This window comes from Arthrobotrys flagrans, assembly GCF_004000055.1.
Source record: "Arthrobotrys flagrans strain CBS H-5679 chromosome Unknown unitig_15, whole genome shotgun sequence".
Lineage (NCBI taxonomy): Eukaryota > Fungi > Ascomycota > Orbiliomycetes > Orbiliales > Orbiliaceae > Arthrobotrys > Arthrobotrys flagrans.
In genome coordinates, this window is record NW_027137545.1 from 4,135,256 (window position 1) to 4,161,343 (window position 26,088).

General features: G+C 47.8%; 9 protein-coding genes across 9 annotated transcripts; 3 read left to right on the top strand and 6 right to left on the bottom strand.

Annotated features, from left to right (window-relative positions):
* Window positions 1-2,177: 2,177 nt before the first annotated feature.
* On the top strand, window positions 2,178-4,339 carry DFL_001121 (uncharacterized protein; the record flags this gene model as incomplete). The annotated part of the gene is made up of 8 exons (XM_067629694.1): window positions 2,178-2,355; window positions 2,428-2,455; window positions 2,527-2,709; window positions 2,775-2,920; window positions 2,977-3,046; window positions 3,101-3,379; window positions 3,436-3,641; window positions 3,699-4,339. 8 exons carry the CDS (start codon window positions 2,178-2,180, stop codon window positions 4,337-4,339), a joined length of 1,731 nt encoding a protein of 576 aa, XP_067495689.1.
* Window positions 4,340-4,510: 171 nt separating this feature from the next.
* Window positions 4,511-5,482, bottom strand: DFL_001122 (uncharacterized protein; the record flags this gene model as incomplete). The annotated part of the gene is made up of 2 exons (XM_067629695.1): window positions 4,511-4,984; window positions 5,303-5,482. 2 exons carry the CDS (start codon window positions 5,480-5,482, stop codon window positions 4,511-4,513), a joined length of 654 nt encoding a protein of 217 aa, XP_067495690.1.
* Window positions 5,483-7,014: 1,532 nt separating this feature from the next.
* Window positions 7,015-8,460, bottom strand: DFL_001123 (uncharacterized protein; the record flags this gene model as incomplete). The annotated part of the gene is made up of 6 exons (XM_067629696.1): window positions 7,015-7,061; window positions 7,439-7,562; window positions 7,620-7,686; window positions 7,744-8,057; window positions 8,137-8,312; window positions 8,451-8,460. 6 exons carry the CDS (start codon window positions 8,458-8,460, stop codon window positions 7,015-7,017), a joined length of 738 nt encoding a protein of 245 aa, XP_067495691.1.
* Window positions 8,461-8,470: 10 nt separating this feature from the next.
* DFL_001124 (uncharacterized protein) lies at window positions 8,471-8,870 on the bottom strand (the record flags this gene model as incomplete). Its single annotated transcript, XM_067629697.1, has 2 exons — window positions 8,471-8,489; window positions 8,647-8,870. 2 exons carry the CDS (start codon window positions 8,868-8,870, stop codon window positions 8,471-8,473), a joined length of 243 nt encoding a protein of 80 aa, XP_067495692.1.
* Window positions 8,871-9,669: 799 nt separating this feature from the next.
* DFL_001125 (uncharacterized protein) lies at window positions 9,670-10,092 on the top strand (the record flags this gene model as incomplete). The annotated part of the gene is made up of 2 exons (XM_067629698.1): window positions 9,670-9,950; window positions 10,029-10,092. 2 exons carry the CDS (start codon window positions 9,670-9,672, stop codon window positions 10,090-10,092), a joined length of 345 nt encoding a protein of 114 aa, XP_067495693.1.
* Window positions 10,093-11,430: 1,338 nt separating this feature from the next.
* DFL_001126 (uncharacterized protein) lies at window positions 11,431-14,883 on the top strand (the record flags this gene model as incomplete). Its single annotated transcript, XM_067629699.1, has 2 exons — window positions 11,431-11,879; window positions 11,937-14,883. 2 exons carry the CDS (start codon window positions 11,431-11,433, stop codon window positions 14,881-14,883), a joined length of 3,396 nt encoding a protein of 1,131 aa, XP_067495694.1.
* Window positions 14,884-15,684: 801 nt separating this feature from the next.
* Window positions 15,685-15,969, bottom strand: DFL_001127 (uncharacterized protein; the record flags this gene model as incomplete). Its single annotated transcript, XM_067629700.1, has 2 exons — window positions 15,685-15,691; window positions 15,776-15,969. 2 exons carry the CDS (start codon window positions 15,967-15,969, stop codon window positions 15,685-15,687), a joined length of 201 nt encoding a protein of 66 aa, XP_067495695.1.
* Window positions 15,970-18,292: 2,323 nt separating this feature from the next.
* On the bottom strand, window positions 18,293-20,968 carry DFL_001128 (uncharacterized protein; the record flags this gene model as incomplete). The annotated part of the gene is made up of 8 exons (XM_067629701.1): window positions 18,293-19,027; window positions 19,095-19,363; window positions 19,443-19,506; window positions 19,575-19,661; window positions 19,783-20,093; window positions 20,467-20,499; window positions 20,702-20,716; window positions 20,944-20,968. The coding sequence occupies 8 exons, from the start codon at window positions 20,966-20,968 to the stop codon at window positions 18,293-18,295; spliced, it is 1,539 nt and encodes a 512-aa protein (XP_067495696.1).
* Window positions 20,969-23,608: 2,640 nt separating this feature from the next.
* DFL_001129 (uncharacterized protein) lies at window positions 23,609-25,272 on the bottom strand (the record flags this gene model as incomplete). Its single annotated transcript, XM_067629702.1, has 5 exons — window positions 23,609-24,101; window positions 24,153-24,309; window positions 24,368-24,860; window positions 24,922-24,982; window positions 25,067-25,272. The coding sequence occupies 5 exons, from the start codon at window positions 25,270-25,272 to the stop codon at window positions 23,609-23,611; spliced, it is 1,410 nt and encodes a 469-aa protein (XP_067495697.1).
* Window positions 25,273-26,088: the final 816 nt, after the last annotated feature.

Genomic DNA, 26,088 nt, shown 5'->3' on the forward strand with positions numbered 1-26,088 from the left:
ACGAGGTTAACATTTTCGTATGGAAGGCCCTTGTCAATAACGATCTTCCAGCCAACACCCTCGCCTAGGAATTTTCGGATTTGGAAATAAATTTTATCATCCTGAGAACTTGGGATCCAATCGAATGCGATGCGGATGAGCTTTTCAGTGCGCTTACGACCCTAGGTCAAAATCTTCTGGTTCTAATATGTTCCAGATATCTACCTTCTGGGGTGAACCCGGTATTTTCTCCGTCTTTTTAGACGGATCTATATACCTCCGCCCATTGATGGTATAAAAATAGTAGAGCTTCCCACCAAATGACCCTCCCTGGCGGGGAGGTTCGAATTCGATAGTGCCCTCTATAGTGTTGTAGCCCTGGTTCAGCAATTCGTAGGTTTTGAAGGAGTTATGTGCGAATGTGCCTGTTACTGATGCCGATTTGATTTTTGCAGAATTTGGAGGTGGAGTATATTTGAAATTGTATTTTACTTTTCTTGAGGGTGCTTGCGAGGCTTTTCCAGGGTTTTAGAGACTACAGCCGGGTTTAAGCTCGTTCTGAACGGATTCATTGGTGGCTTGATATTAAATTGCAAGTTGGCAACGTTGGAGATTTTCGTAGCAGCTTTTCAGCCTGGTATGGACTCTGGGTTTGAGAACAATCAAGCTAAATTCAGTTGGAGCTAGAGAGTAACTATTCTGGGCGGGGTTGTGATTATAGTGATCGATCAGTGGAAGTCACGAGTTGAGGAGTCCGGCGGCGCGACAAGACAAAGTGGATGTCGGGTATAGTTGGCTAGAGAGAGCGCGAGTGGCTGTTTGCGCATATAGCTCTCTGTTTTGTTTTTAAATTACGAATGAATCGAGGAGGCTGCGAGAATTGAATAGCACTATAATGTCATGACGAGTCGAACGTTGTGATTCCCCGTAGCTGGAACCTGTGGGGCTCAAACCTTTCGCGCCCCGCTTGAGCATCGAAATCGTGATTTAGAGCTGGAGGCAAACCCTGCATGGCCTTTCAGGGCGATATCCTCAGATCAGTATCGTTCAACGCAAGATCACCACAGGCCGATATAACATAAAATTATATCGGAAAAACTGACTGGCAAGTTGGTTTGCAATTTCACAGATCCGATTAGTATTTCTCTTATCTGGAATACTAGAAGAAGCTCGGCCGAGGATCTAATTGCACGATTCGTGATCATTCGGATGGAGACAACTCTAATGCATATACTCCATGTATGTATGTATGTATGTCATTGGATTGATGCAATGAGGGATGGAGATATGGCGAATATATCGAGCTCCTGCGGGTGGGCCCCTGGTACTAGTAGGCCCCCACAACAGACTAATCCTATTTGACCGATGATGTTCGAGATGTGGATGCTGCGAGCTCAGATATTACATTACCGAGGACATGATATGGTCGCTCCAGAAAGTTGTTGCCTGCCAAAATGCAACACCTCTCTGATTGTCACACAGATGTCTACCAGATCTGGCAATTCGAGTACGTAAGCACAACTCCAACTCGAGTAAAACCTTGAAGACGCCATTTTCTCGGGATGCCGAATTTACAATCCAGAACAAGTGAACTACCACAAAAAAAAGCTTCAAGACGAGTAGAAAACACTGGCGGCATGTAGCCGGCCCCTCCGGAACTGCGGAGATTTGGCAAAGTCTCTCTGGCTCCGCAGCTCTGTTGGATATCAAGTCAGACCTGAGGCGGCTTCGGCGATGGCGTGCTCAGTCGACTACCCAATTCGTACCGGCAGTCGACAGGCTAAGACCCAAGTTAGCATCTCAGACCCCGGCGCTTGCATGCATGGGGCCTGCTCTACGGTACAGGTATCAGGTATCAACGACCGTCATCCCGTAGCTATTACTGTATCCATCGCCAAGCAGCCCTGTCTTAGTATAGCTATTGCGCGCTGGTCCAAAAAGCTGCAAATTTTGGGGGCAACCTCGGGGGGGGAGGAAAATTCTGGTCTCAAGTTCTTCTGGGAAATTTATATTTATACTCCGGACCTCTTCTCCTTCGATTCCTCTCTTCTTCTCTCTTTCATACCTCCATCTCCAGCTTTTTTTAATTGCTCTTTCTTACCAGCTTCGTTCAGACATCAGACGAACTCGAACGTGCATTTTGCCCCACTGTTTGCAACGTTTGTTCCCCTGTCTGTCAATCCTTCGTATATTATAAAATGTCTTCAGCAACGATCGAGCCCCACGGCGGGGTACTCAAAGATTTGCTTGTTCGCGATGCGCCCAGAAGAGCAGAACTCGCAAAGGAGGCGGAAACTCTGCCTCAGCTGCTTCTTACCGAAAGACAGCTTTGCGATATCGAATTGATCCTCAATGGTGGATTTTCGCCGTTGGAAGGTTTGTTTTCCCTCCTTCTCCTTATCCGAGGCTCCTGGTTTTGAAATATTTTACTGATCCTTTTCAACGTAGGTTTCATGAACCAGAAGGATTATGAAGGGTTAGAAAAATGTTCTTTTTTATATCGATTGGAATTTCCATAAGCTTATGATTCACTGTTTTCAATTATAGTGTCGTCAATAACCTTCGCCTCGTCGACGGAAACCTCTTCTCTATCCCTATCACCCTCGATGTCTCCCAGGAAACTATCGACAAATATTCTATCAAGCCTGGTGCAAGAATAACCCTCGTGGATTTCCGAGATGACCGCAATCTCGCCATTATCACCGTTGACGACGTCTACAAGCCGAATAAGTATGTCCCTCAGTTTATACCACCCCCGGTTATTAAGGTCAATGGTTAATCAACATCGACCGTAGGGACTTGGAAGCTAAGGAAGTCTTTGGAGGAGATCCAGAGCACCCTGCTATCAAGTATTTACACAATACCGCCAAGGAGTTCTACGTTGGTGGCAAGCTCGATGCTATTAACAAACTAAACCACTACGACTATGTCGGCCTACGCTGTAAGTCTTGCTCGGAAAACCATATAGAGTAGCATCGAAGTTGACAAGGAGTGCAGACACCCCAGCTGAACTGAGAGCTCATTTCGAAAAGCTCGGTTGGACTAGAATTGTCGCCTTCCAAACTAGGTAACCCCTACCCCCCCTGCCGACGATCCGAACCCGAAGCTGATTGGATCTTAGAAACCCCATGCACCGTGCCCATCGAGAGCTTACTGTCAGGGCAGCTCGTGCGAGACACGCCAATGTCCTTATCCACCCTGTTGTCGGCCTTACCAAGCCGGGTGACATCGACCATTTCACCCGTGTGAGAGTGTACCAGGCCCTGCTGCCACGATACCCCAATGGCATGGCTGTCCTTGGCCTCTTGGGTCTTGCTATGAGAATGGGTGGCCCAAGGGAGGCTATTTGGCATGCTATCATTCGAAGGAACCACGGTGCTACGCACTTCATTGTTGGGCGGTAAGTTATTTTATATCCTAGGTTCGCAGGTTGGACAGGGCTGATCGTTGAAATAGTGATCACGCCGGCCCCGGAAAGAACTCCGCTGGTGTCGAGTTCTACGGGCCGTATGACGCCCAGCATGCGGTTGAAAAGTACAAGGAAGAGCTAGGAATCGAGGTCGTTCCTTTCCAGATGATGACCTATCTTCCGGATACCGACGAGTACAGGCCCGTTGACGAAGTCCCAGCTGGTACTAAGACTTTGGATATCTCCGGAACTGGTATGCTCAACCCCCATTTTTATTTCCCTCGGACTCCTACTAACATAATATCTTTAGAACTCCGCCGCCGTCTCCGCAATGGTACCCACATTCCAGAATGGTTCTCATACCCGGAGGTCGTCAGGGTCCTCCGAGAATCCCACCCACCCCGCTCCAGCCAAGGTTTCACCGTCTTCCTCACCGGTTACCAAAACTCCGGTAAAGACGCTGTCGCCCGTGCCCTCCAGGTCACTCTAAACCAACAGGCAGGTCGCTCTGTTACCTTGCTACTCGGTGAAACCGTCCGTAGCGAACTTTCCGCCGAACTCGGTTTCTCGCGAGAGGACAGACATAAGAATATTCAGCGTATTGCCTTTGTTGCCGCCGAACTTACCCGCGCTGGCGCTGCTGTTATCGCTGCACCGATCGCACCGTTCGATAGCAGCCGTCGTCAGGCGAAGGAGACTGTCAGCCAGTACGGAAGCTTCTACCTTGTCCATGTTGCCACACCGCTGGAATACTGTGAGGCTACAGACAAGAAGGGAACATACAAGGCTGCCAGGGAGGGTAGAATAAAGGGCTTCACTGGCGTAGACGATCCATATGAGGCGCCCGAGAATGCAGATTTGGTTGTGGATGTAAGCAAGCAGGACGTTAGAAGTATTGTGCACCAAATTGTCCTGCTGCTAGAAAGCGAAGGCTTGCTAGATGCGGCATAAGTGCTTTTTTTCCTTGGGGGTTTGACGGGCGATAGATATAGCTAGCTTATTCATGTGGGATACAATACACCTTTTTTTTTTTTTTTTTTTTTTTTTGGCAGTCTTGCGGGCGGGAATTTAACATCTTTACCAGAAACTTCTTAAACTTGCTAAGCTTCGTATGCATCAAAATCACTCTCTACCAGCACTAGACCCCTCTTTCTCTCCCTCTTTCTCTCCCTCTTCCCTAACTACCCTTTCCACAACCGCCCTCAACCCCTCCTCCAACTCCGGTAACAACTTTCCCGCCTCCTCCTTCCCCCTATCGCTAAGCTTCCTCCACGTCTTCTTCACAATCCCCACCCATTTCTCCTCATCATACTCCTCATGTTGTTTCTTAAACCCTTCGACCTCATTGCTCAAAAACACCAACACGGCCGCATCTTCTAAAAGTATTGTTGTCGGGTGAACTTTTGATTTTATGAGTAAATCCTTTTTGGAGATCGCGGAGGTGATTTCTGCGAGTTCGGATTCCGGGAGGGAGAGCGGGGAGAGGAGGGTTGTGGAGTAGTTTGCTTGGAGGGTGTAGAGGTCGCGGCGCCAGCGGAGGTAGCCGGGTTTTCCGTCGGGGTAGGTGGAGCGGGGGTGGAGGAAGCGGCGGAGGTGCTGTTCGGGGTCATTTCGGAGGGTTTTGTTAGTTTTATATGTTTTCTTGTGCAATTCCGAGGTACTTTCATAGTACAGATTATGAAATTGGATAAAACATGAGCCTCAATCTATCATAAGACTTCTACTCGAGATGCAAAAATCCTCGATATCTCGCCTGAAAGTAGTACTTCCCCCCAATGTATCTCGGATTTCCCTATAGTTTCTCTACATGACTGCCTTCCTGCGATGGCTATATAGGCCATCCATGCGTATCTACTGCGATATCGACTTTAAAAAATCGAATTCAACGGAAGCAAGCTAGTAAATTTCACCAACCTGACACCTAGAAGCGATAACCTGCACGTTCGTCGGCTCCTCCGGCGCTACCAATATCCTTAAATACTTCTCAACATTATCCGCATATATGATTTCCTGTCCGGACGGATCTTCTCGATGCGCGTCGTCGATAATTTCTTTGGCGCGGAGGAAGACAGCGGGGTCTGATAATGTCGCCATATCGCTGTATAGGATAAACTGTTAAAGGGGTGATAAGTTGGGAAGCTGAGGAAGGAGGTCTTTAGATGTCGAGCTGCGCATGCATATATGCGGGCACGTGGGGGAATTCGAATGTTTAACGTAATTAACAAAAAAGGTGACTCGCGTTGGAAACGTTGGATTTATAACGACGAATCAGGGCGTCGAGATTACTATTTGTATTCAATTAAACGGGTTGGAAGCCGACGTGGTGGGCCAAGTCAAACCATCAAGTCGCGGACTCGGGTGGTTCACATTTCCTTGTTGCATTTTGGGGGGCAAGCGTTGGCCGTTGTAGATCTACGAAAGCAGGTGGGGGGCCCGGATTGTCGCTCATTCGGTCAAAAACTTGAGACTCGTGCCATTGTACGATCGATCGTGCGCAGGGTAACTGTCCAAAAAGTTCCAATTAACCTCGAATCCGTGTCGATAGTACATTCATCCTAGATATCTTCTACGCCAAGCAGCATCGCGGTACACAGAGTGGAGACCGTGCCTGTTGGACTCGAGGCTAAGGACACGGCCCGCATACGTCATACGAAACGGGTCCGTCCTCTGTCGGAAGGTTAACTTCAAAGTGCATATGCGTCTAATAGCTGCGCTTGGTCAGGTTTATAAGAGTCCGGAGCAAAGCACATACTCCCCATTTCCCACTCAACATTAACCAATCGATCAAGAAAGCAACATCACCATGGCTTCGCTGCTACCTTCCCCAATGAAATCCTCATCCAAATTTTCAACGACGAAGTTCTAGATTCTGGCGACCTCGCTCGTTGCAGAGTTGTCGCCAGTTTCGCAATGTTATCTACTATTCGGGTTCTTGCGGGCTAGAGTTTGTTTTCGAGGTCGATGAGGACTAGGGCGAGGACGATTCATCGGAGGGTTGTAACAAGTCGAGACATGCGAAAGGGCAAAAGACAAGAAATCACTTTGTTCGATAGCTCGGTAGAAGGTACATCGATGCTGACCTGAGGCAGGGTGCCCTGGTGCGCGTAGCTACATGAATTCCACCCTACGCTCAAGGGCGAAAGCTTAACTCTTATATGGGCCATTTTGAAATGACCTTGTGTTAGGGTTAGGTTCGCATGATATGTTCCATTCGTTCATCTCTCATGACCATTATTAAAGTTGAGACAAAAAGTCGGAGTCGCACTTGTTGACATATAGAATACAGGCAAGGGATGTATATCATAGGAGGGACATTAAGGGAAGACACCCGAACTAGGAGATTGGAAAGGGTGTTTCGTGTGTGCGCGAGGGAAAAAAGAGGCATGGGTACCGTTAACAAGGACATGAAAGTAGATCATTTGAAGAAGAACCGGACGAATAAAGCGTTGGTGATTTTAAAGCGCTAGTTGTACGGGGTCCAAGGGATATCCGAAAGGAATCGGCTCGCAGGCTTAAGTATCAAATGTTGGTCCGGCCGTCCGGAAATCGAGGTTCGGTCTAGGAGAATACGGAGGCGCCATCGCAACGGAGAGGGGAAAACGGAGAAAACACCGTACTAAGATCGTCTAAGGATGTCTCGTGGCTTGGAAGGATCCGCGGCTGGTCGTGCTGCCTATATAACCCAGGAAAGAAGAAAGAAGAAAGAGTATTAAAAACGGTCGTTCGATCCCATATTGCGTCGTAAAATAGAGATGAGAGCTTTAAAGTATCAAAGAAACGGGTAATTCCGATGATTTAAGTATTGAACCTTCTGTTGAACGAACGAACGAACTGGGGAGGACAGAAAAAGAAAAAGCGAAACCAACAAGAGGGAGAAGGAGAATTAAACATAAGACATTATTTCGTTCGCTGTCTCCCCGCCGTCAGTTTGGTGACCGATGGGGCGACAGGATTAACAGTATCAATTATGGAAGAGGGGTTGGGTTTAATTGAATTGCTGCGCGCTTTCTCCAGCTGGAGATTTGCGACGGAAAAAGGGAAGCCTCCCACCTCGTTTTTCGGCCTCCATGCTGCGTTCATGATGGCGATGTCGTCGGGCAGACTTGAAACCCATGCAGTAGAAGATCGATGAGAAGAGCATGCACCCGACGGCGCCCCAGGTGAATCCGAAGGCCTGTTTTCCCATTAGCCCTACACGATACCCACGGTGATCTTTATGTATAATACTTACGTAGTATCCAATGCCAGCATTCAAACCGGCATCGTGGAATGTAGTCCGGCCTAGCGTATAAACGGCACTGCATGTCATCGTCAATACCAGTTCATTCCAATTCTTCAGTTGGATTGATCCTTACGTCATCAAACTAGCAAGTGTGAGCACGCAGAAGAAGGCCCAGAAAGAAGCGACGGCAGACAAGGCACTTCCAAGTCTGCTGCACAGGGCCAAAACCCCGCTAACCATGCTACATAGCATGAAAAACAAGCTGATGAGGTAGAAGGCGAAGACGAATCGCGAGAGATAGTAATAAGTTTTGGGATTATTCAAAAAGTCACCCGGAACGCCCGCTTCGGTGCCAAAGTTTTGCTGAGGCAGGAAAGGGTTCGCAACGTGTACCGTCCCGCAATTCATCGTGAGTCCGCCAACCTTACCGGCTGAGGATTCGCAGACCTATACGATTTTTTTTTCAGCAATGAAGTCCTTTTTTTCTCTCCCGTAGCTATTGATCTCAAGGTAGGCTGGGTCGTACATTCCATAGTGTCCACTCTGAAGTCGCCGGCGCGCCCTCGATACCAGAAGTATCGGCCCAGAGGAAATAAATCCTATAAAAGGGATCCCAATCTCGAGTACCGGCCAGTAGAACCAAGAGCAACAAGACGCAACCGCCTGCTGTCAGAAACAACGAGAGAAAGGCGAAGCAGAAGTCTATATATCGACGAAACAACACCAACTGTTAGCGACATGGCCATCAAAACGTGGAACGTGGGTTGCATCGTTCCCGCGTGAATTAAATTCAGCGCAGATAACAATGACGACCTAATTGGCAGTATCGAATATACGTACTTCCGGCCATGATGGACTATTTAGAAATTAAAGCTTCCACTATAGTTTCGTCAAAATCGTTAGAAGTCGAAACAAAAATGGACGAAACGACACACTGCTGTCGGTGACGATTGTCTGGGGTTGCGACGTGCGAACAAACAGAAAAGAGAGAGGGAAAGAAGGGAAGGGAAGAAAAACCACCACCACAACCACGTACCACGCAGATAGACAACTCTGAGCTAACAACTGACGACCACACACCAGTCCAAACAAGTTCGTTTCCTCCTGCAGACGCAACAAAGCGGAAAGAAAGAAACGCTTTTGAAGGTGGGAATATGGAGTTTGGTTTTGGCAGAGATTGGGGAACTTGAAAGCGACGGAATTAGACAATGCAAGCGAGGAGGGAATGGCTGGGCCGATGATATATACTACCCTGGCCATGCAATGGAAGGGTGGGTCTCCGAACTCTCAAGGAACTTTTGACCCAGAAATTAATTAACTTTGAACCCCGAAGTTGCCAATTCTCCGGTTGCTCTGCTGGCGATCGCGACAGGCTTTATTCTCGATCGAATCACCATATCCAGTTCAACTTCAAGACGCTTTCATATGATGGCTGCGGGAAAACAGGGTTTGCCGCCGAACCAGCCAGACCAGACCAGGACGGATATCGTCATAGGAGCGACCATCTCTTCTGAACCTCCAACCGGAATGTTAAGCTTCAGATACTCGCCTGGGCATGACCACCGTCCAGGGCGTCGATCTGAAAAGTTTTCTCTTCCCAGCTAAGCTAACGCCGCGGAGGACGATAGTCTGGGCAGCGCCATCGAGCGCCTCCCAAGCATACGTATGCTCTGTGCTTTTTACCCCAGCCATTTGAAGTTTACAAAGTCCGTGACGCTTGGCGGGTCCGCCAGCTCCAAGGGTGTCTTGGATTCCCGATACGTCATCCCGTCACCGGTTCTGCACAAATGTTTGTTCTCGTCGACAGATCCCTTCCCCAAACGATGGGACCGGATGCTTTTGAAGAAACTTTAACAAATTCTCAAAGCAAACAAAATAAACAATTTGAGGTTGGATTTCGTCGCGTCGGAACTTCTTCGCGGCGGGAAACTATTATCTTTGGGGAAATTCTTGCCTTGCGAAATATCAAATAGGCGAGTTCGAAGACGGCCGACGGGAGTGTAGCGTACGGTGGGAAACCCCGGATATCGTTTCATTTTCTTAGTATTGAATCTTGACGATGGAAGCGCTTTCCCCGCTCATATCGATTGCTCTCCGATCACCACCAGACGTTTTGTTGGGGGGTTACGGCTGCAGCTTTGAAATTCTAAACTCCGATCTTGGTTTCCATTCGGATAGCCAATCCAGGAATCGTCAAGCGAAGCCTGCAACTACCTTCGAGAATAACAACAAGACATCGGTATGCATAGCACAGCCCGGCCAAGAGATGTACATCTCGCTATATATTCGGGTTTTTTGCTCTTCGTTTGTTAATTTTTACCCGGGTGGGGTAAATTTAAGGTTGGACTCGTCGGATTCTGATCTGTCAGGTAATTCCAGGTACCTTACTAATGTGTCCAACCGATGGTTCTATAACAGGATATCAAACGAGTGTTCCTGCCACGCACGCTCTAACGACATATCATATATTGTTTTTCATTGAGATTTTAGTATATACCCACCCGGGTCTTGTGTGATCCGGTCGAGGCGATGCTTAATATAAAGCTAGGATCCCACAATTATTATTACGAACCCACACCTACAGAAAAACGAAGACGAAGTAGTGTACTCGCAATCCTGTCCGCCCCGAAACAGAATTACGTGGTGGGCTTTGTCGAAGGAATAGAAGGAATAACCTTACGGATGCAAGGTGGCGGTGGATTCTAAGCAGTCGGATACGGCAAGGGCATGGCGAGGCGTGTATGTGGATTGATCTGCTCGTATGTTATGCAGCTGCTTTCCCGTCGGATGAATCCAGGGAACAACGATAATGCTACGTGTATTATGTAAAGATGCTCGTAGGTTCCGGTGGTACTAGAATCTAGAACCTAACCCTGAACCTAGAGACCATGGTGATATCCAAGGTCACGTTCTTCCCCTGGACCTGTACTCGCAGCTACATAAGACTTCAAGGGTCTGCGATCCAATCTTTCCGGACTGTAATATCAGCTGAGAACGTTAACTTTCTTGCATAACCCGTTCCTGAACTTCGCGTTCGGTGTCCAGCAGATATATAATTCACAGCGCGATCCGTTAAACATTCCTCGACCGGACTACGGTTCTACTTCTTACACCCCCACTACCTAGGTGCCCTGTATGCTTACACGCCCAGGCCAAACAAAGGTGTCCCTAAGGCGTAATAAAATACTAGTATCTCCAGCATCATCACCTTGGGGAATACCAAGGATGGCTTCTGTACGTTGATATTAAATGCGTTGTGTGATATAATGAGCCCATGTCAGCGTGGTGGCCACATTTGGACGAAACGAACATGCATGACCGAATGCGAGCAGCTGAACTGTCCTGAAGGCGTTCGACTCCAACATATCTTCATTTCTCATCCACCGCCATTCATCCGCCCATGATCAAGTGATTGGTTCACTTCCTCCATGAAGAGGACACAGTACCGGTCTGCTGTCTGACATCGAAAGCCAAGATATCCATCTATCGTATCGAATATCTATCAGTCCGTCCGGGAACAGGAGCATTCGAACAGGAACGGAACCCGCTGGGCTACTTTCCCCAGAACAATAAGCGACAATCTGCCCTCTGTACCTGCCCTCATCACCAACGTGCAAACCATCGCCCTCGAAATCCAACCATGAACTGCCATCACCATCAATAACTGGATCATCCTCTTCGGAAACATCGCCTTTCGATGGCCTAACTGTTCCTACCTTTCTTTTCACAACTATCATCCCCCGTATTACCGGTTTCTTCCGCTCCTATTCACAGGGCTGCTTTACGTTGGGCAACCCCAGGTCTCGGGCCAACCTTAACGATGGGCTTCTGGTTTGCCTACTTCCTGGGAGCCTTCACCTTCATCCCCCTGCTGCTCACCTTCATCTTAATCTTCGCCTATCTCTCCTTTCCAACTGTCTTCCGCGATCCCGATCTAGGCCCTGTTCGCCTATCTGCCGACGACGACAAGCTCTTCGTCTCTGCAGAAGATGTTCTAAAACGCAAGGGCAGCCAAGACAAAGATAAAGATGGCCAACAGGTCGAACCGAAGGATGTTGCTTCAGGATACTTCGCTGTTACGAGGGAATACGTCCCTGGAGGCGTTAATGGGAAACCACCGGAACGACCTACCCCGAATGGGAATATGGCTACTGAGTCACCGTCGGTATACCAGACGATGTACAGAAGTTTGTTCGAAAGGAAACCCGCGGCAGCCTCGAATGTTTCGACGAATGCGAAAGGGAAGAATGTGTTTTTCGTAGTTTTAAGGTATATTTGTTTGGTTACCTCGGACTTTTGGAGTGGTTTGAGCTAATGAGGTTATAGACATGGCCACCTAATGCTCTATGACGACACGGAACAAGTCGAAGTCCGTCATGTAATATCTCTCACCCATCACACGGTTAGCATCTACGGCGGCGAAGGCGAAGTCATCCCGGAAGGCGAGCTTTACATCAAACGAAACGCCATTCGGCTGTCACGGAAGGAAACAAGTTCATCGAAAAACACATCGACACCATCGAAACCATTCTTTTTATTCTCGGAAAACTGCTCGGATAAGGAGGATTTCTACTTCGCCCTAGTCAAGAATCAAGAGAAGGAATCGAAAGATGGGCAGACATCGCCGGCGAAGCCGTTGGGGTTTGAAACGAAGCACATAATATCGTTAGTGCAGCGACTACACTCCACGGAAGAGGACCTGCAAACTCGATGGTTAAACGGACTCGTTGGAAGGGTGTTCTTGGCGTTATACAGGACGTCGGAGGTAGAGGAGCACATTCGGTCCAAGGTCACAAAGAAAATCGCGAGAGTCAAACGGCCAGCTTTTTTGTCGAATATCATCGTCCAAAAGATAGACTGCGGAGAAGGCGCACCGTTTATTACAAACCCGAAAATGAAAGAGCTAACGGCGGACGGGGAGTTTTCGGTTGAAGGAGATGTCAAATATGCCGGTAACTTTAGGATCGAGATATCCACGGTGGTAACTTTGTCGTTCGGGAATCGATTTAAACCTAGACAAGTACCGTTGGTACTCGCGGTGGTGTTTAAGAAGCTAGAAGGACATGCGATATTACGACTGAAGCCTCCGCCATCGAATCGTTTCTGGTTTACATTCAGCGAGATGCCAAAGATGGATATTGCGGTCGAGCCGATCGTCAGCAGTCGACAAATTACATGGAACTTGGTCCTTAGACCGATCGAGAATAGAATCAAAGAGGTTATTGCGGAGACGCTGGTTAGCCCGAACTGGGACGATTTGCCATTCATTCCTACGGATTCCGAACCGTTGAGAGGAGGTCTGTGGGAGAGCATGAAAGCAGGAAGTTGGAAGGAGTCAGCGGAGACCCCGGATGGCCATGTGAAGGGCTCGGTGGAGGATGCAGAGAAGCACGATAAATCTCACGAAGATGGCGGGGGTGAAGGGGTTGCCAATCCGTTAACGGAGCAAGAAAAGAGTATGAGCATGCCTATACTCGTGGAGCCGGAACCAAAGCTCCCTCCTCCTGTGGCGAAGCCGAGACGGTCGATATCCTTGGCTTCGTCGTCAACGCCGATTATCGATGAGGGCAAGGCTGTTTCTTCGAGTCTGGAAAGTGTAGCTCAAATACCGATACAGCGGAGTAAGGGTCGGCGGTCGGCTAGTATTGGGACACCGATATCCATATCCTCTACACCGGTGGTGGCTACGACAACAGTAAACGCCAGTGCCGAACGGCAAGAACCAAAGTACGACAATGACAGGTCGGACGCCGTGTCATCGGTTATGTCCATAACTCGATCTAGGAGTTCGAGCGGAAGTGGACCTACCGGAGGCGGAGGCTCGCCGTTTCACACGCCTTATGGTTCGCCGAATGTCACTAACAGCACTGCTTCCGGACTCGGAACTTCGCCTTCGTCTTCTGTAACAACAATTGACACTGCATCGGTGACAACAGCTGCGACTACGATTGCGACTGGTGATTCTAAATCTCTCAAGCCCGCGATGTCTTGGAAGAGCAACGGATCCACTGAGACGAACAAGTCCACGAACGCGCCTGCGGAAAACCTCAAAACTCGACTAGGGACCTTTAGAAGCAATTTCTCATTCCCAAAGGCGTTCAATACCAATAATAATGCGAACAATGCCAACAACCAAGCCAATGCCGCCACTAGGGATGGGGATAAGAAGAACGAACAGGCGATAGGGCCGACCGATTTACCTACTCCTCCAACAGGGATTACACAGACGCCCTCGCCAAATCCGGAGAAGACGGCGTTTGCTACAACGATGGCATCCACCGGCTTGGCAATTAAGAAATGGTATATCAATTCCCGGAAGAAAGACGAAACCGGCAACAATAATGGAAATAGTAATAATGTGCCGACTGTCGTCGAAAGCGGCTTCCACCCTGCATCCGAAATGACTGGCCCTGAAGCGCTGGGTATATCGGAGGCGGAATTGAAGCCTTACCCGGTTGAAGCTCCACCTAAGGCAGATATTAGAGATAGGATCCGTGGGTTTGGGAATATGGATTTGGGGAATGGGGTATTTGGGGGTGGGAATAGCGGGAACAGCAGCAGTAATAACGTTACAGGCGATGAAGGGGACAGGAATAAAGATTCCGGGAAGGTTAATAATGGGAGTGTAAAGTACAAGTACCCAGTTCCGCCGTGGGAAATTCCTGCACCGCCACCGAAGAGACAGCCTATCACGACGCCGCCGATCGATGTGCCGAAGCGAAGGCTGCCGCCCCCGGTTTTGCCACCTAGGGGAGGTCATCCGGTTAACGGGTTGCACGGAAGGACTATGTCGAGTGCTTCCGCTCATTCGGTTGCGTTGGCGTTGAATGGAGATAATACAGGTGGATTTGCGGGAGGGGCGGAGCCGATGATGGTTGTTGCGGCTCCCGTTGGGGATCCGTTGACTCCTGGGACGCCAGTCGGGGAGGAGATACCATTTTCTGGTGTGTACCTGGGTGGAGAGAGCCCGGAGGAGAAGAGGAATGTTGGGAAGAAGGAGAAAGACAAACTCGAGCTACCCGAAGATGATGGGGAGAGCGGGGTCAGAAGACAATCAACGGAAACATCGGGAGCTAGTGTTAGGAGTGGAAGTAGTAAAGGGAGCAGAGGGAGCGGTGATAGTAGTAGATGGGAGGCGAGGGAGCGACCCGGAGGCAGGAGGACCGGTTCGGAGTCAGATGAGCCACCAAGTTCGAGGAGCTGGACAGCGGAAGAAGAGGAATGGAGGTGGAGAAATCGATTGGTTAGTGAAATAACTGGAGAGGAAGGATAAAAAATCTCTGCTATTGCTTTTTGTGGGTGGTCCCTGGGATGGAGTGTTTTTGGATTTGCATAATTGGGCATCTTCTTTTCTTCTTGCTCGTTTGTGGGGGTAATTCATTGGCATGCGTGGTGTTCGTTTTGTTTCTTTCCGAATCACCTTGAGCAATATGTGAAGGATAGTGAAAAGGGTATAGCGATTAAGGCGCAAATACGACGGAGAGGGGTTTCTTAACTGGTGCATTTGCTAGGAGTGGTTCAACTGTATCGGCGTTCTTGTTTCATCGTTTGGATCCGTCATTTCCTTCCCCTTCGCCCCATTATATCTTCGGCGTTTTTAACAAAAAAAGATTGGACAGTTTCTTTTTCTATCGTCACTTCTCAAAAACAGAAAAAAGATCGCGGTGCTTTTCACTTTTTATTTGATGGGCTCGGACCGTTTCCTTTGAAGTCTTTCTATTTTCGTTTTCATTCGTGTATCTCGCATGCTTCTGCGCATGCGGGCTGATCGTTCTATATTACAACTGTGTAGACTTTTAGGGAGGAATATATGTACAATAGTAGTAGAAGAGTACCACTTTGAGAGATGTGTTAGTCCTTTTGCCTGCGACGTAGGCTCGAGACTAGGATTGGGGGGGATTGCAGCCCCGAAGAAGAAAAATGTACTCGAGGATTTCGTAACTCTTTGGTAGAGTGTCAAGGTTGTAGCTTCCAACGATGCCTCCAATTTTGTCCGCCGGTCATCCTATAAAGTTGCCAAAGCTGTAGATGGAGGAGACACGTATGGTCTTCCGTAAGTGAGGAAAGACATCATTTAGAATCTGCTCGAGTAACTATTAGCTTCATCCTTCCTTTCTTCACACAAAGAACCATGAATGACAATGGTCTTTCAAGATAAAACATACGCAGGAACCAACATCTCAGCAACCGAGCTATGTAGGAAAGCCACAGCGACTCCAAAGACGGCGACAGAGCGGATCAGGCTTGCGTTCTCGGAGTTTGTGATGAAGCGGTAGGTTTGTGTGAAGACCGAGGGTTGGGAGCGCTGGTGAGGGGCGCGGATGGCGGATGGGGCGCCGGTTGCTCGCTTCGGTGCCATTTTGAATATTTGTGGGTTGGGACGAATGGAGCGTTTGAAGGGGGGTGATGGCGGGGCGGTTGATGGAGGTGATGCTGTCGATGCTGCTGTCGAGGTTTTGGCGAAGGAAAGATTTTGGAGGTTTGAGACTGAGCTTAGCCGCAGTGGCAGTGAAGCGTGGTTACGCAACTCAGCCACTTTGTTGGATTTTGACTTTAGCGGATTTTGATACAGAATTGGATTCACGATGCATGGATGTCACAGATATAGTAGAGTCGATTGGAACAGCGGGACCATGACAAGGTAGAAATTTCGATCTTGAGAATGGGTATTTGGGAATTCCTTTCTTAATGCCATCGGACTTCCCAGCTCCTCCGCGAACCGTACTCGCCACGGTCACAGCGTCTTCGGATCCCGTGACCATATGGTATTGGAGGCATTGATTTCCTTACCGTAAAGCTAAATCGCGATTTGTGATATCATTTTTCCAACATTCTAGGATCACGAAAGCAGATCGAAATTATTGATCCTACGAGCAAGCTTTCGTTGGTTTATGAAACCCATCAAGTTGTGGATACAAATTGTTGTATTCATTTAATAGCCTTCTAAACCGGCGATCTCGATTCACCTTTATATTTGCTTATAGATTGGTGGTGGTAACGCTAGATTTAAACTTGCATGCATACAGCTTAAAGCTATTTACCGTCCTGTCAATCAACTCCACGTATCACCGTGATACAAGATTTGGCCGTTGGGGCGGGTCAGCAACTTGAGCTGAAACTGAATCATCGAACAGGTCCGGGTACGAGGAAATCGACCTTGGGAAACTGGACGGAAAGAGTTTTTTAATTTTCTTTGTGCCGCGACATAACTGCGTCCGGGGGTTTTGGTAGTCAAGCCAAGTCTTCATTCATGCCGCTTGTAGATTTCATGTTCTATTAGGCAATCGTCCCATAATGGGACACCGTGAACCGGACTAACGGGTTTACAAAATGTTACAGTTAAATCTCAAGATCTTTGGCAACGCCACTCGGCCAGGAGGAGAGAAAAAAGAGTGTTTGAAGGAGGTTTAGTAGGACTCGAAAAATACTCTTTAAAAGACTCCTCTGCCACCGGTCGAAGTCAAAGATTTGAAAACTGATCGCGGCACCGTATTATACTTTCCTCATGTTGAAATATTGGCAAAAACACGATCGTTATTCAAATTCTCAGTAGGTCCAAGTCATGACATATCCTCTATTCTACTATTATTATACAACAGTGCAACACTCATAGTCTCGAATCCAACATTACGGTCTACAATGACGTCTTTTAAGGCGACCCCGATCTCAAGATTCGTTCAAGTGTAGCTTGAGTAAGTGTAACTACATAATTCGAAACCTCGAATTACTTATATAAACACCCCGATTCTTCACCTCCAAGTTTAATCCTTCTCCCAAATGCACCCTCACATCATCACCTCTCCAGGTAAAAATCCAACGTTGAATGGTCACTCTTTTGAATCTCTTCTAGCTGACCAAAAAATTGCATCCGCTCCCCAACCAACGGCGGCAGCGGGGGCAGTGACCCCATACCCGTCAGCAACGTAAACAACGGCGGGGACGGCGGGAATGGGAGGCCCGGAGGAAACGGTGGAGCCGGTGGAGGAAATGTAAATCCTCCCCCCTCCGAGTGGCGATGCAGCGGCCAGTGGAGCATCCGGAGGTACTCCGAGGCTCGGTGGTTTGCTTGAACTTCTTCTCGATCTTTTCGGTGGGTTCGCGCCTCGAGAGGGCCTTCTTGCCTAAGCTTCGCAAGCGTCAGCTGGGGCTCTAGGTTATGAAATGTTTAAAAAGGAATGCGATATATAAGTCTGGGGTTGTCTTATTTGAGTGCCTCTTTTTCTTTGGACTACGTTTCATGGGGTTTCCTTTCATCTAAAAACGCCCCTTTCACAAAACCTAATGCAACAGCAAAGACGCTCTGAAATTTAGTTTACAACCTTATAGCATTCGTGATGACTACTTTCCACTACTAGCTCTCCTCTTTACAGCCAAGATTCTAAATATAGTGTTGGCCAATCTGTTGCATTTTTCGACAACCTTCAAGGCCCCGGTTTCTCATACTTTCTATGCTAGAAAGAATACGTGATTCGTTTCCCCCTCTATCAGGTAAAAGAATAAACAAGTGCCCAGCCCCATATGTGCTTCTCAGAAGACTATACAAAAGAAAAAAAAAAAAAAAAAGAAAACGCCATCCTAGTAAAAGAAAAAGTTGATATTCCAATAGGTTTAAAGACAGCCCACGAAAGAGATACGGAGACAGGCGGTCATATGCTAATCCGCCGGACTGACAAAACAATACTTTAATGTTTGAAGCTCTTCCAAAACGCTCGCTTTGAACCTCGAACTTTAGGCTTCTCGATCTGGTCGGGGCCCCACATCTCTGGCTGGAAATGGTCGTTTTGATAGTGGCGGGTGTTGTAATGTGAGTTTTTGAACATTTTTGTTCGCAATGGTGGATCCGTCTCGGCCCCAGTTTCTTTTCGAACCCTTTGCATCGTACTCAGGGTACCATCGTGGCTTCTGTACGCTCGCATGGTTGGAAAACATTGCCCGCAGACGTCATGAGACGGGCTGGAGATTCCCTGGACCAGAGGAGAGGGGCGAAACGGATTCTGCGTATATTCCTGACCCAACATCATTGAAACACGAACGTTCCCCAAACTAGGTGAAGTCGGCAAACTCTGCGGAGCCAAGTCCCCATTCTTATAGATCAAGTCGTAGTGCCCCGGACGATACAGCACTCTAAGGGTCCTCTGTTCTCGGTCTTCTCTTTTTTTTGTGGAGGCGGGTGCGGATTCATCCTCGAACCTGTGGACGTTGACCTCGTCACTATCGCTGCGGTCAAGATAGTTGATTTCAACGCTGAGGTCAGCGGGGATGAACAGAACGTCGATAAGAGCTTTGACGCCGAGATGGTCAATCTGTACTCCGTATGGTTCGATTTGAGCACCACGGTATTCGTCGATGGTAGGGTGCTCGACAAGGAAAGGAGCATAGGCGTCAGGGTAAACCTTCATGAAGGCAGACGTAAGGAGCTATCGTATCACCGTTAGTATATTAAAATACTAGCACAAGGTTAATAAAAGAGTGTTATTTGTTTACCTTCAGGTGGGTAATGATTGAATTGCTGATATCGTCCTTGTTGAATGCCTCCACGAGAATTTTATCATCGTAAGGGCTGTCGATTGCCGGAGACTGGCTGATGGTCTTAAGTAGGTTCTTTGTTTCATCAACAAAGTCCTCATAGAGGTAGTCGGCCATTCCAACAGAGTCCAACAATTTACAGAGAGATTCAATGCGAGCATGCTCGCTTTCGATAAACTTTGCATCACCAGTCCGGAGAAGTAGCTCGAAGTAGCCAAAAGCGAGAGCTGTAATTTTGGGCGTTCTATCAGCACAATTTAGATCGCAACTGTGTAATCATCTTTGAGGAGAATTAGAATCACATACCTCTCCAACCACAGTTCCCATCACCTTTAATGGTGCGGTAGTTTGAGTATTTGGGTGAAAGTGCCTACGTAGCTAGCTGGTTAGTAAACTCTATGCAAGACTTATTGAATTAGGGGTCGGGATTTGAATTACAGCAGTCTTTCGAACATAGACCAGGTCAGCACCTGCGTATTCAGCTTCGAGGATCTTGCTTGATTGCAATTCTCCAACAAGAGGGCCCTGTTGTTCCAACCCCGGTGGACGTGTAACCGGTCAGTCATTTACCTCACAATACACAACATAATTATGCATCTAGATTCCCGATACAAACTATTTTCCTCGTGGGGAATATCAAACTTACAGTAACATCCGGCTCATACTGTGCTGATAATTTCTCCAAATCCGCCAATTCTTGGGCGGTCTTCATATCTGCCTTCTCCTGCGTCGCGGAAGAAGAAGAGCCTGCTTCTTCAGCCATTGTTGTAATAGTGGAAACTGGACTATGTGTCTCCGAAAGCTCTGCCCGAGAAGGACTAGAAGGTGCTCTGATTTCTGACGCACCGGAAGGATAAGAATATGATGGAGGAGATGAAACACAACTGACAGGGAGGACAGAGGTAACTACTCTTGGAATGGATCTATATGACCAACTTGGCGTAACAGTAGATACTTCTGGAAGAAGTGAAAAATTGTTAGTTTGGTATAATGATTGTGGATGTGAGATTGGCAAACTCGAGTGGAGGCCCATATGTGGGATTGGGATTGGGTAAACTAGGGGATATGGGGGTGGGGCAGCGAACGACGAGAGAGGTGGGACGGGGTAGGGGGCTTGACAGGAACGACAGGCACATGGTGCGTACGAACTACACCCTATAGGCATATCGGTGGGGGGAAGGCTTAGGTGATGCATGATTGTGTATATCAAAATGTGTAGACAGTGTGACAAACAAAGCGAGATATGGGTTATTAGGTATAATTGTGAAATGGAATGAATGGGACGGTTGCAGTGGGAATTGTGATATAAGACCAAGATGGCGGGACTCACCTGCTTTTAGTTCGTTTAAATGATACTGGCAGCCTGTTCTTTTTCTGATAGCTTTAAATTGAGATATCCTGTACGAAACTACCTAACTTGTCAGCTAGTCTGCCATGCAGGCAAGAGTTTGTAATACCTAGAAGAATCCGGATCCGAAGATTGGGTACAGAGAGCCCTTGTCCGGTAGTACTGCACAATATCGAGGCGAGGCTTACCTAGAAGGCAACGATCTCGACCTACTCACGAGCCCACGGGATCTCTGACGAGAATAATGCAGTAGTTAGCAGCAGTTGTTTACGCTGAAGATTTGGGCACTGCGGGAGGGCATATGCAAAGGATCCAAAAGTGGAGGGGTTGTGTACGTGTGTTCGTCTCGTTAACGAACCAGCCGTGCATAAACGGGCGCAGTGCAAACTACACCCATCATATATATTACGATGCAATCAAATACGGTCTACGGGAGCTACCAACACGGCTACAACACACCAATTACCACAGAACCCACCGGCATCGCTATAAATTCCAGACGGATCCCACCACACTTATTATAAAACACAGACTACTATTTCCCCCCCGTACCCGTCTTCTATTACTCGATTCGCTCCGTTTCTTACAGGTACCGAAATCATGCCTAAATTACGTGAAATTTTGTGAAGTGTGATAGAGATGTCGATATCATATTTATCAGAACGAGATTCCCTGTCCAGGGCCGGCCGGCGACAGCATCGTCAGTTTGCTTAATGCAGTATGTGTTCAAGATGCTGGTTTAAATACATATATTATTAGCCGATGGTACTCGATTAAAAATATTTCAAACACGATTTACTGTATCACATTCTCTACATGCCCTCGAGCGATCCGATATGCATAGGTCTTCAGCATGTGCCCAGGCATATCATGCGATGCACCATCCCAGAGCTAGAGAATAATGCAAGTCGATTCCCGTTATTCCTAGGAATAGATACTAGGTCTTCCTCTTCTCGGGATTGTAGATTAATTTTCTCGGTTCCCATCAGCAGGGATTTAGAAATGAAAAACTGTGATGGCCTCGACCGATTGCAGGCAAAAAACTCAACTACGTAATCCTAGGCTCCGAATCGCCACATGGTACTATCTGCACGAATCCTGGCCCTTGACGGACTCATTGGGACAGTACCGCCTCGACTCGCCATCCACGTCACTCGAGGGTACTTGGAAACCCGTGTATACTTACCGAATCTTAATAACCAAGGTAATCTATATTTTCACACCAGGCGACATATCGGATGAAGTTATCACAATTTCGTCTTGCAAGACGCAGGGGAACTTGCATCTGCTTATCTTTTCATCTTGGTAGTCTCGATTTCAAGCAGACAATCGTCGACAATTCAATCCTGGAACTCCGTCTTTACGAATATTCGGATGCTCGATCCGACCCTTGTTACACAAGTTTCTGAAAACCCCCAGCAATGGTATCTGCCTGATGCGTGTTTCCAGAGAGTCACCTTACCCGATCAACAGATGGGCCTGAAGATTTTTCTACAGGGAGCTCGGGCTCCGTATGGACCCGTGAGCTCCAAAATGCCATCGTGCATCGATCACTTCCAGGGTTCGAATTCATGAACCGAAAAAAATACTCTAATACCCAGTGACTTGAGCGTATTTCTTTCTTCGGTACGGACCTGAGGGGTGCCCGAGCTCTGCAGCCCCGTAAGGCAGAGGGAAAGAGCGGAATCCCTCCAATGGTACGGCAGAAATCCAGGTAAAATACATTCCAGACCTGCGGTACACGGTGACAGTTGGCGTATTCCGCTCACCAGTTATTAATTCAATGTTAGAGAGAGAGCGCCCATGCAAGTAACCAAGTGGTTACACAAGTAATGATGCATGTAGGGAACTTGTAATTTCTCGCCGGCTCGACCGAGCTCGAGGCTCGGAATTTATGTCTCCTAAGCTTCACGTTCTACAGCAGGCTGCATTTACCAACCCGAGAGCTACCGATCCTTTTTATTCATGTTTTCCCCAATAGCTCAACCGGTTATAATCGATTCCAGAGTGGTGTGAGTTTTTCGACCCGAGCTCAACGTCATGTGGAAGAGCTCATTGCCAGAGCCCATGTGTTGGCACGAGAGACTGCCAAATCATCCAAAACCACCCTCACCGTGCACCAAACTAATTAATTAACTTCGAATTTCAGTCGCAGTTTTCCTCTGAACTGACGCGAAAGAGAAACGTGTTTGGAGGTTAAGACTCATAACCAGGCCTCCAAGTCCGTTCCTTGATGGAATTCGGAATACAACATGCAAATTGATTCAAGTGTTGGCTGCTATAACAAGGGATATAATGATTAGACACTATTGACATGATATTGTCACTCTTTTAACCTGTATTTTACCATCACTCGAAAGTACAGTTTTGTAACTGTTGAATTCCATATCCGAAATTATACTCCATGTAATACTTTTTCACGGTGGACTCGGGTATACGGACCCGCCAGTTTAAGCTGTGAAACTACCCGTTTTTGCTGTACGATATGATGCTCCATCAATTGTCATCCGTGAATTTCTTCTCTATCCGTCAAATTAGTCTGGACGCAAGCGGTACAATAAATGTCACAAAATAGCCAGCCTACCTTGAGCTTACCCTGAAAAACCACATTTACGCATCTACCTACTGCGCCGACGCCCCACCAATAACGCCATGTCATAGCCCGTCCGGACGAGCTCTGCAGCTCCGCCCTACCGAACTACGAGCTCTACCTGGCGTATAGCTTACCCTGCAAGTTCATAAATAACTTTGACCTCGGGAGGACGACACGATGCTACATGCGTGCATATGCGCCTCAGGCCTTGCTTATTTTCCGTGGGCTCGGCCGGGCCCGTCTATACTTTTTTTTTTTTTTTTTTTTTTCAAAACAATTTGGATGTTACACAACATCAGAGACAGTCTCACAAGGCTGTATTCGACCACAGGATGGAAATTTGCTCTACCATGCGATAGTTTCAAGTTCTGCAGCCATAACAATATCTTCGAATACAATTCATACCACCAAAAAAAAAAAAAAAGGTTATCCGTCCATCTAACCGTTAACTACAATATTCTAAAAAAGGGTCTCACAAGGGCACCAAAAACCCCCAAGCGGTCATGCAAAATCCAAAACCCATCTCAAAATTTAAACATAAACCGCCCTACCTATCCCCGCACCCTCTTCCCCTCCGCCCCCACCTCCACCCCTCCCACCATCCCCCGGTGCGAATACCGTACTCCACAACAATCCCAAACTGGCACTCCACTCTTGCATCGCCTCCATCCTCTCGACATCCGTCCTACTCGAAATCTCGACCGTCCCGTTATTCGCATTAATCTTCCCATGGACCTTCTTATCCAATATCAAAAATCCCAAAATATCCTGAACTTCTTCGACAGAAATCCTTAGTTCTTTCGCGATGAACGCTAGTGTGAAACGGGTGAAAGGTTTGATCAATTTGAGCAATGCTTCGGTTCTGATGTTTCGGGTGACTTCGTCGATGTGTTCCCGGATGAACGGGTCGTCGAGGATTTGGTCTTTGTGTTTTTGGAGGATCAGTTCGTAGTTTTTGATGTCTTGGCGTTGGTAGGCGTCGACGAGGTCGGTCATGCCGACGATGCGGGGGTCGGATTTGTATCTATTTTTGTTATTATTTCTTCTTCCTTGGGAGATATAAGAAGAGACTTACGGCTTGGTTTCCTGGGAGTCGAAGGGGTTGATTTCGGACTTGACGAGCATGCTGGTGAGGACGAGGTATTTGAGGACCTGGTAACGTTGCATCGAGCCGGCTTCGTCGTAGTTTCTGAAAGCTTCGAAAAAGTCCATTTGTGCTTCCTTCCAGTTTTCTATACGAATGTATCAGTTTTCCGACCTTGTGATGTTCGGAGGGAGGGAGAAAAGTACCTTCGCTCATATGCATCTTTCCGCCGCACTCTCTGATAACACCCATGATCTTCGGATGCGGCACAGCAGACTTGACAGCCAAAGACTTATTATACAGCCCCTTCAACCGCTTATTATTCTTCTGCTCCGACAACATCTGAATCTCCAACGCATAAACCTCGAGTAAATATGTACCCTTCGAAGCATCATCCGACCCATCTTCCTTCTGACAGGCACGGTGTAACTCTTTGATACTCTTGCTCAGCCTCTGGTATTCCTTTCGGTCCAGCCACAGACGGGCGAGTTTGATATTTGTCTTGAGCCACAGACGTTCGTTGGCAGAACCTTGGAAGGAGTCGAGGGTCAGGGCGTAGAATTTTTCCATGCAGACCATGTCGGCGGGGTCGTTGGAGAGGGAGATGTAGTCCAGCATGTTGTTGATTGATTTTTCGGAGTAGTTGCGGGTTACCGCGGATTTGATGTAGGTGAGGAGTTCTTTGTAGTGTTCGACGGCCTGTTATGTATTATATTAGCAATTTGTTGCAATGATCGGAACCAGTACGGAGGATACGAACCGCATCGTAGTCCTTTAGCTTGAATTCGATCTTTATTGCCTGTTTGAGACCTTTGAAGCCCCTGCGTTTTATTCGATGGATCGGTAAGCTTTTATCCGCAGCCGGAGCTAGCTAGCTAGATCCTTTCGGTGGAGATATAGCTTACCAGTCTCCCTTCTCGGGCTCTAGAGCCACGACACCTAAGAATTCCACGATGGCATCTTCGGGATCGGTTTGTTTCATCTGTTTGGCATTGTAGTACTTGTTTTCGATGTCGACGTCGCCGGATTCTTCGGCGTCGTCGTCTTCGTACTGGAAGTCGTAGTCCTCCTCCTCGCCGCCGGAGTCCATCATGAAATCATCGTCAGACATGGTCGGTAGCTGTGACTTTCTTTATTCGGTCCCTGAACGAGAAGACGGTGGTAGGTCGAAGGGAATGGAAGCAGCGGTTGGTTGTAGTTGGATGGAGGGGTGTTAGACGCGGGGGGACGTGTTGGCGTTGGCGTTGTTGCTCACAGGTAGTACGCTTTTGGCCGCCGACCGTTTTGGTCAGTCGATGCGGCTCAAATTAATCTACTATCTACTGGCACCGGTACAACCAATATCCGGTATAGGTATTCTTAGTCAAGAAAACCTGCCCTCGTAGAGGTAATCTAGCCTATGCGGTATGGATATCGTGTATGGCGTTCTACTAGTATCATGATAGCAAGTAGAAATAGAACCGGGAAACCTGGAGGGTTTAATCCGTCTCCGCATGGGTGTTAATTATGTGAATGGGGCGCCGTCATCCCGCTGCGCCCCGGATTGTCTTTTCTGATATACGTACTTGTACGTCTAAACTCGGATCCGATCGATCGTATCTACGGTAGAGACTAAGGAGAAGAAGGGTATACTATATATATCGGAGTTCAGAATAGTCGGGTTGAGATATGTTGGGACGGGATCCAACCGTCTCGGAACCTGCCTTTATTTTAGAACTACATCATAGACACTCCTTGAATGTATATAATGCAATCGGCATTGGCATTGGCATGGCATGACATTATGACGGCTTAACGAGATGGCCCCTGCTCGTATCTCACGTTCGGTTCCTCAGTCCGTTCATTAATTAATTAATCAGTTTAATTAATGGAATTCTCTCCTCTTTTCTCCCTTCTTTCTTATACTTCATCGACCGTTCCCCCCCCC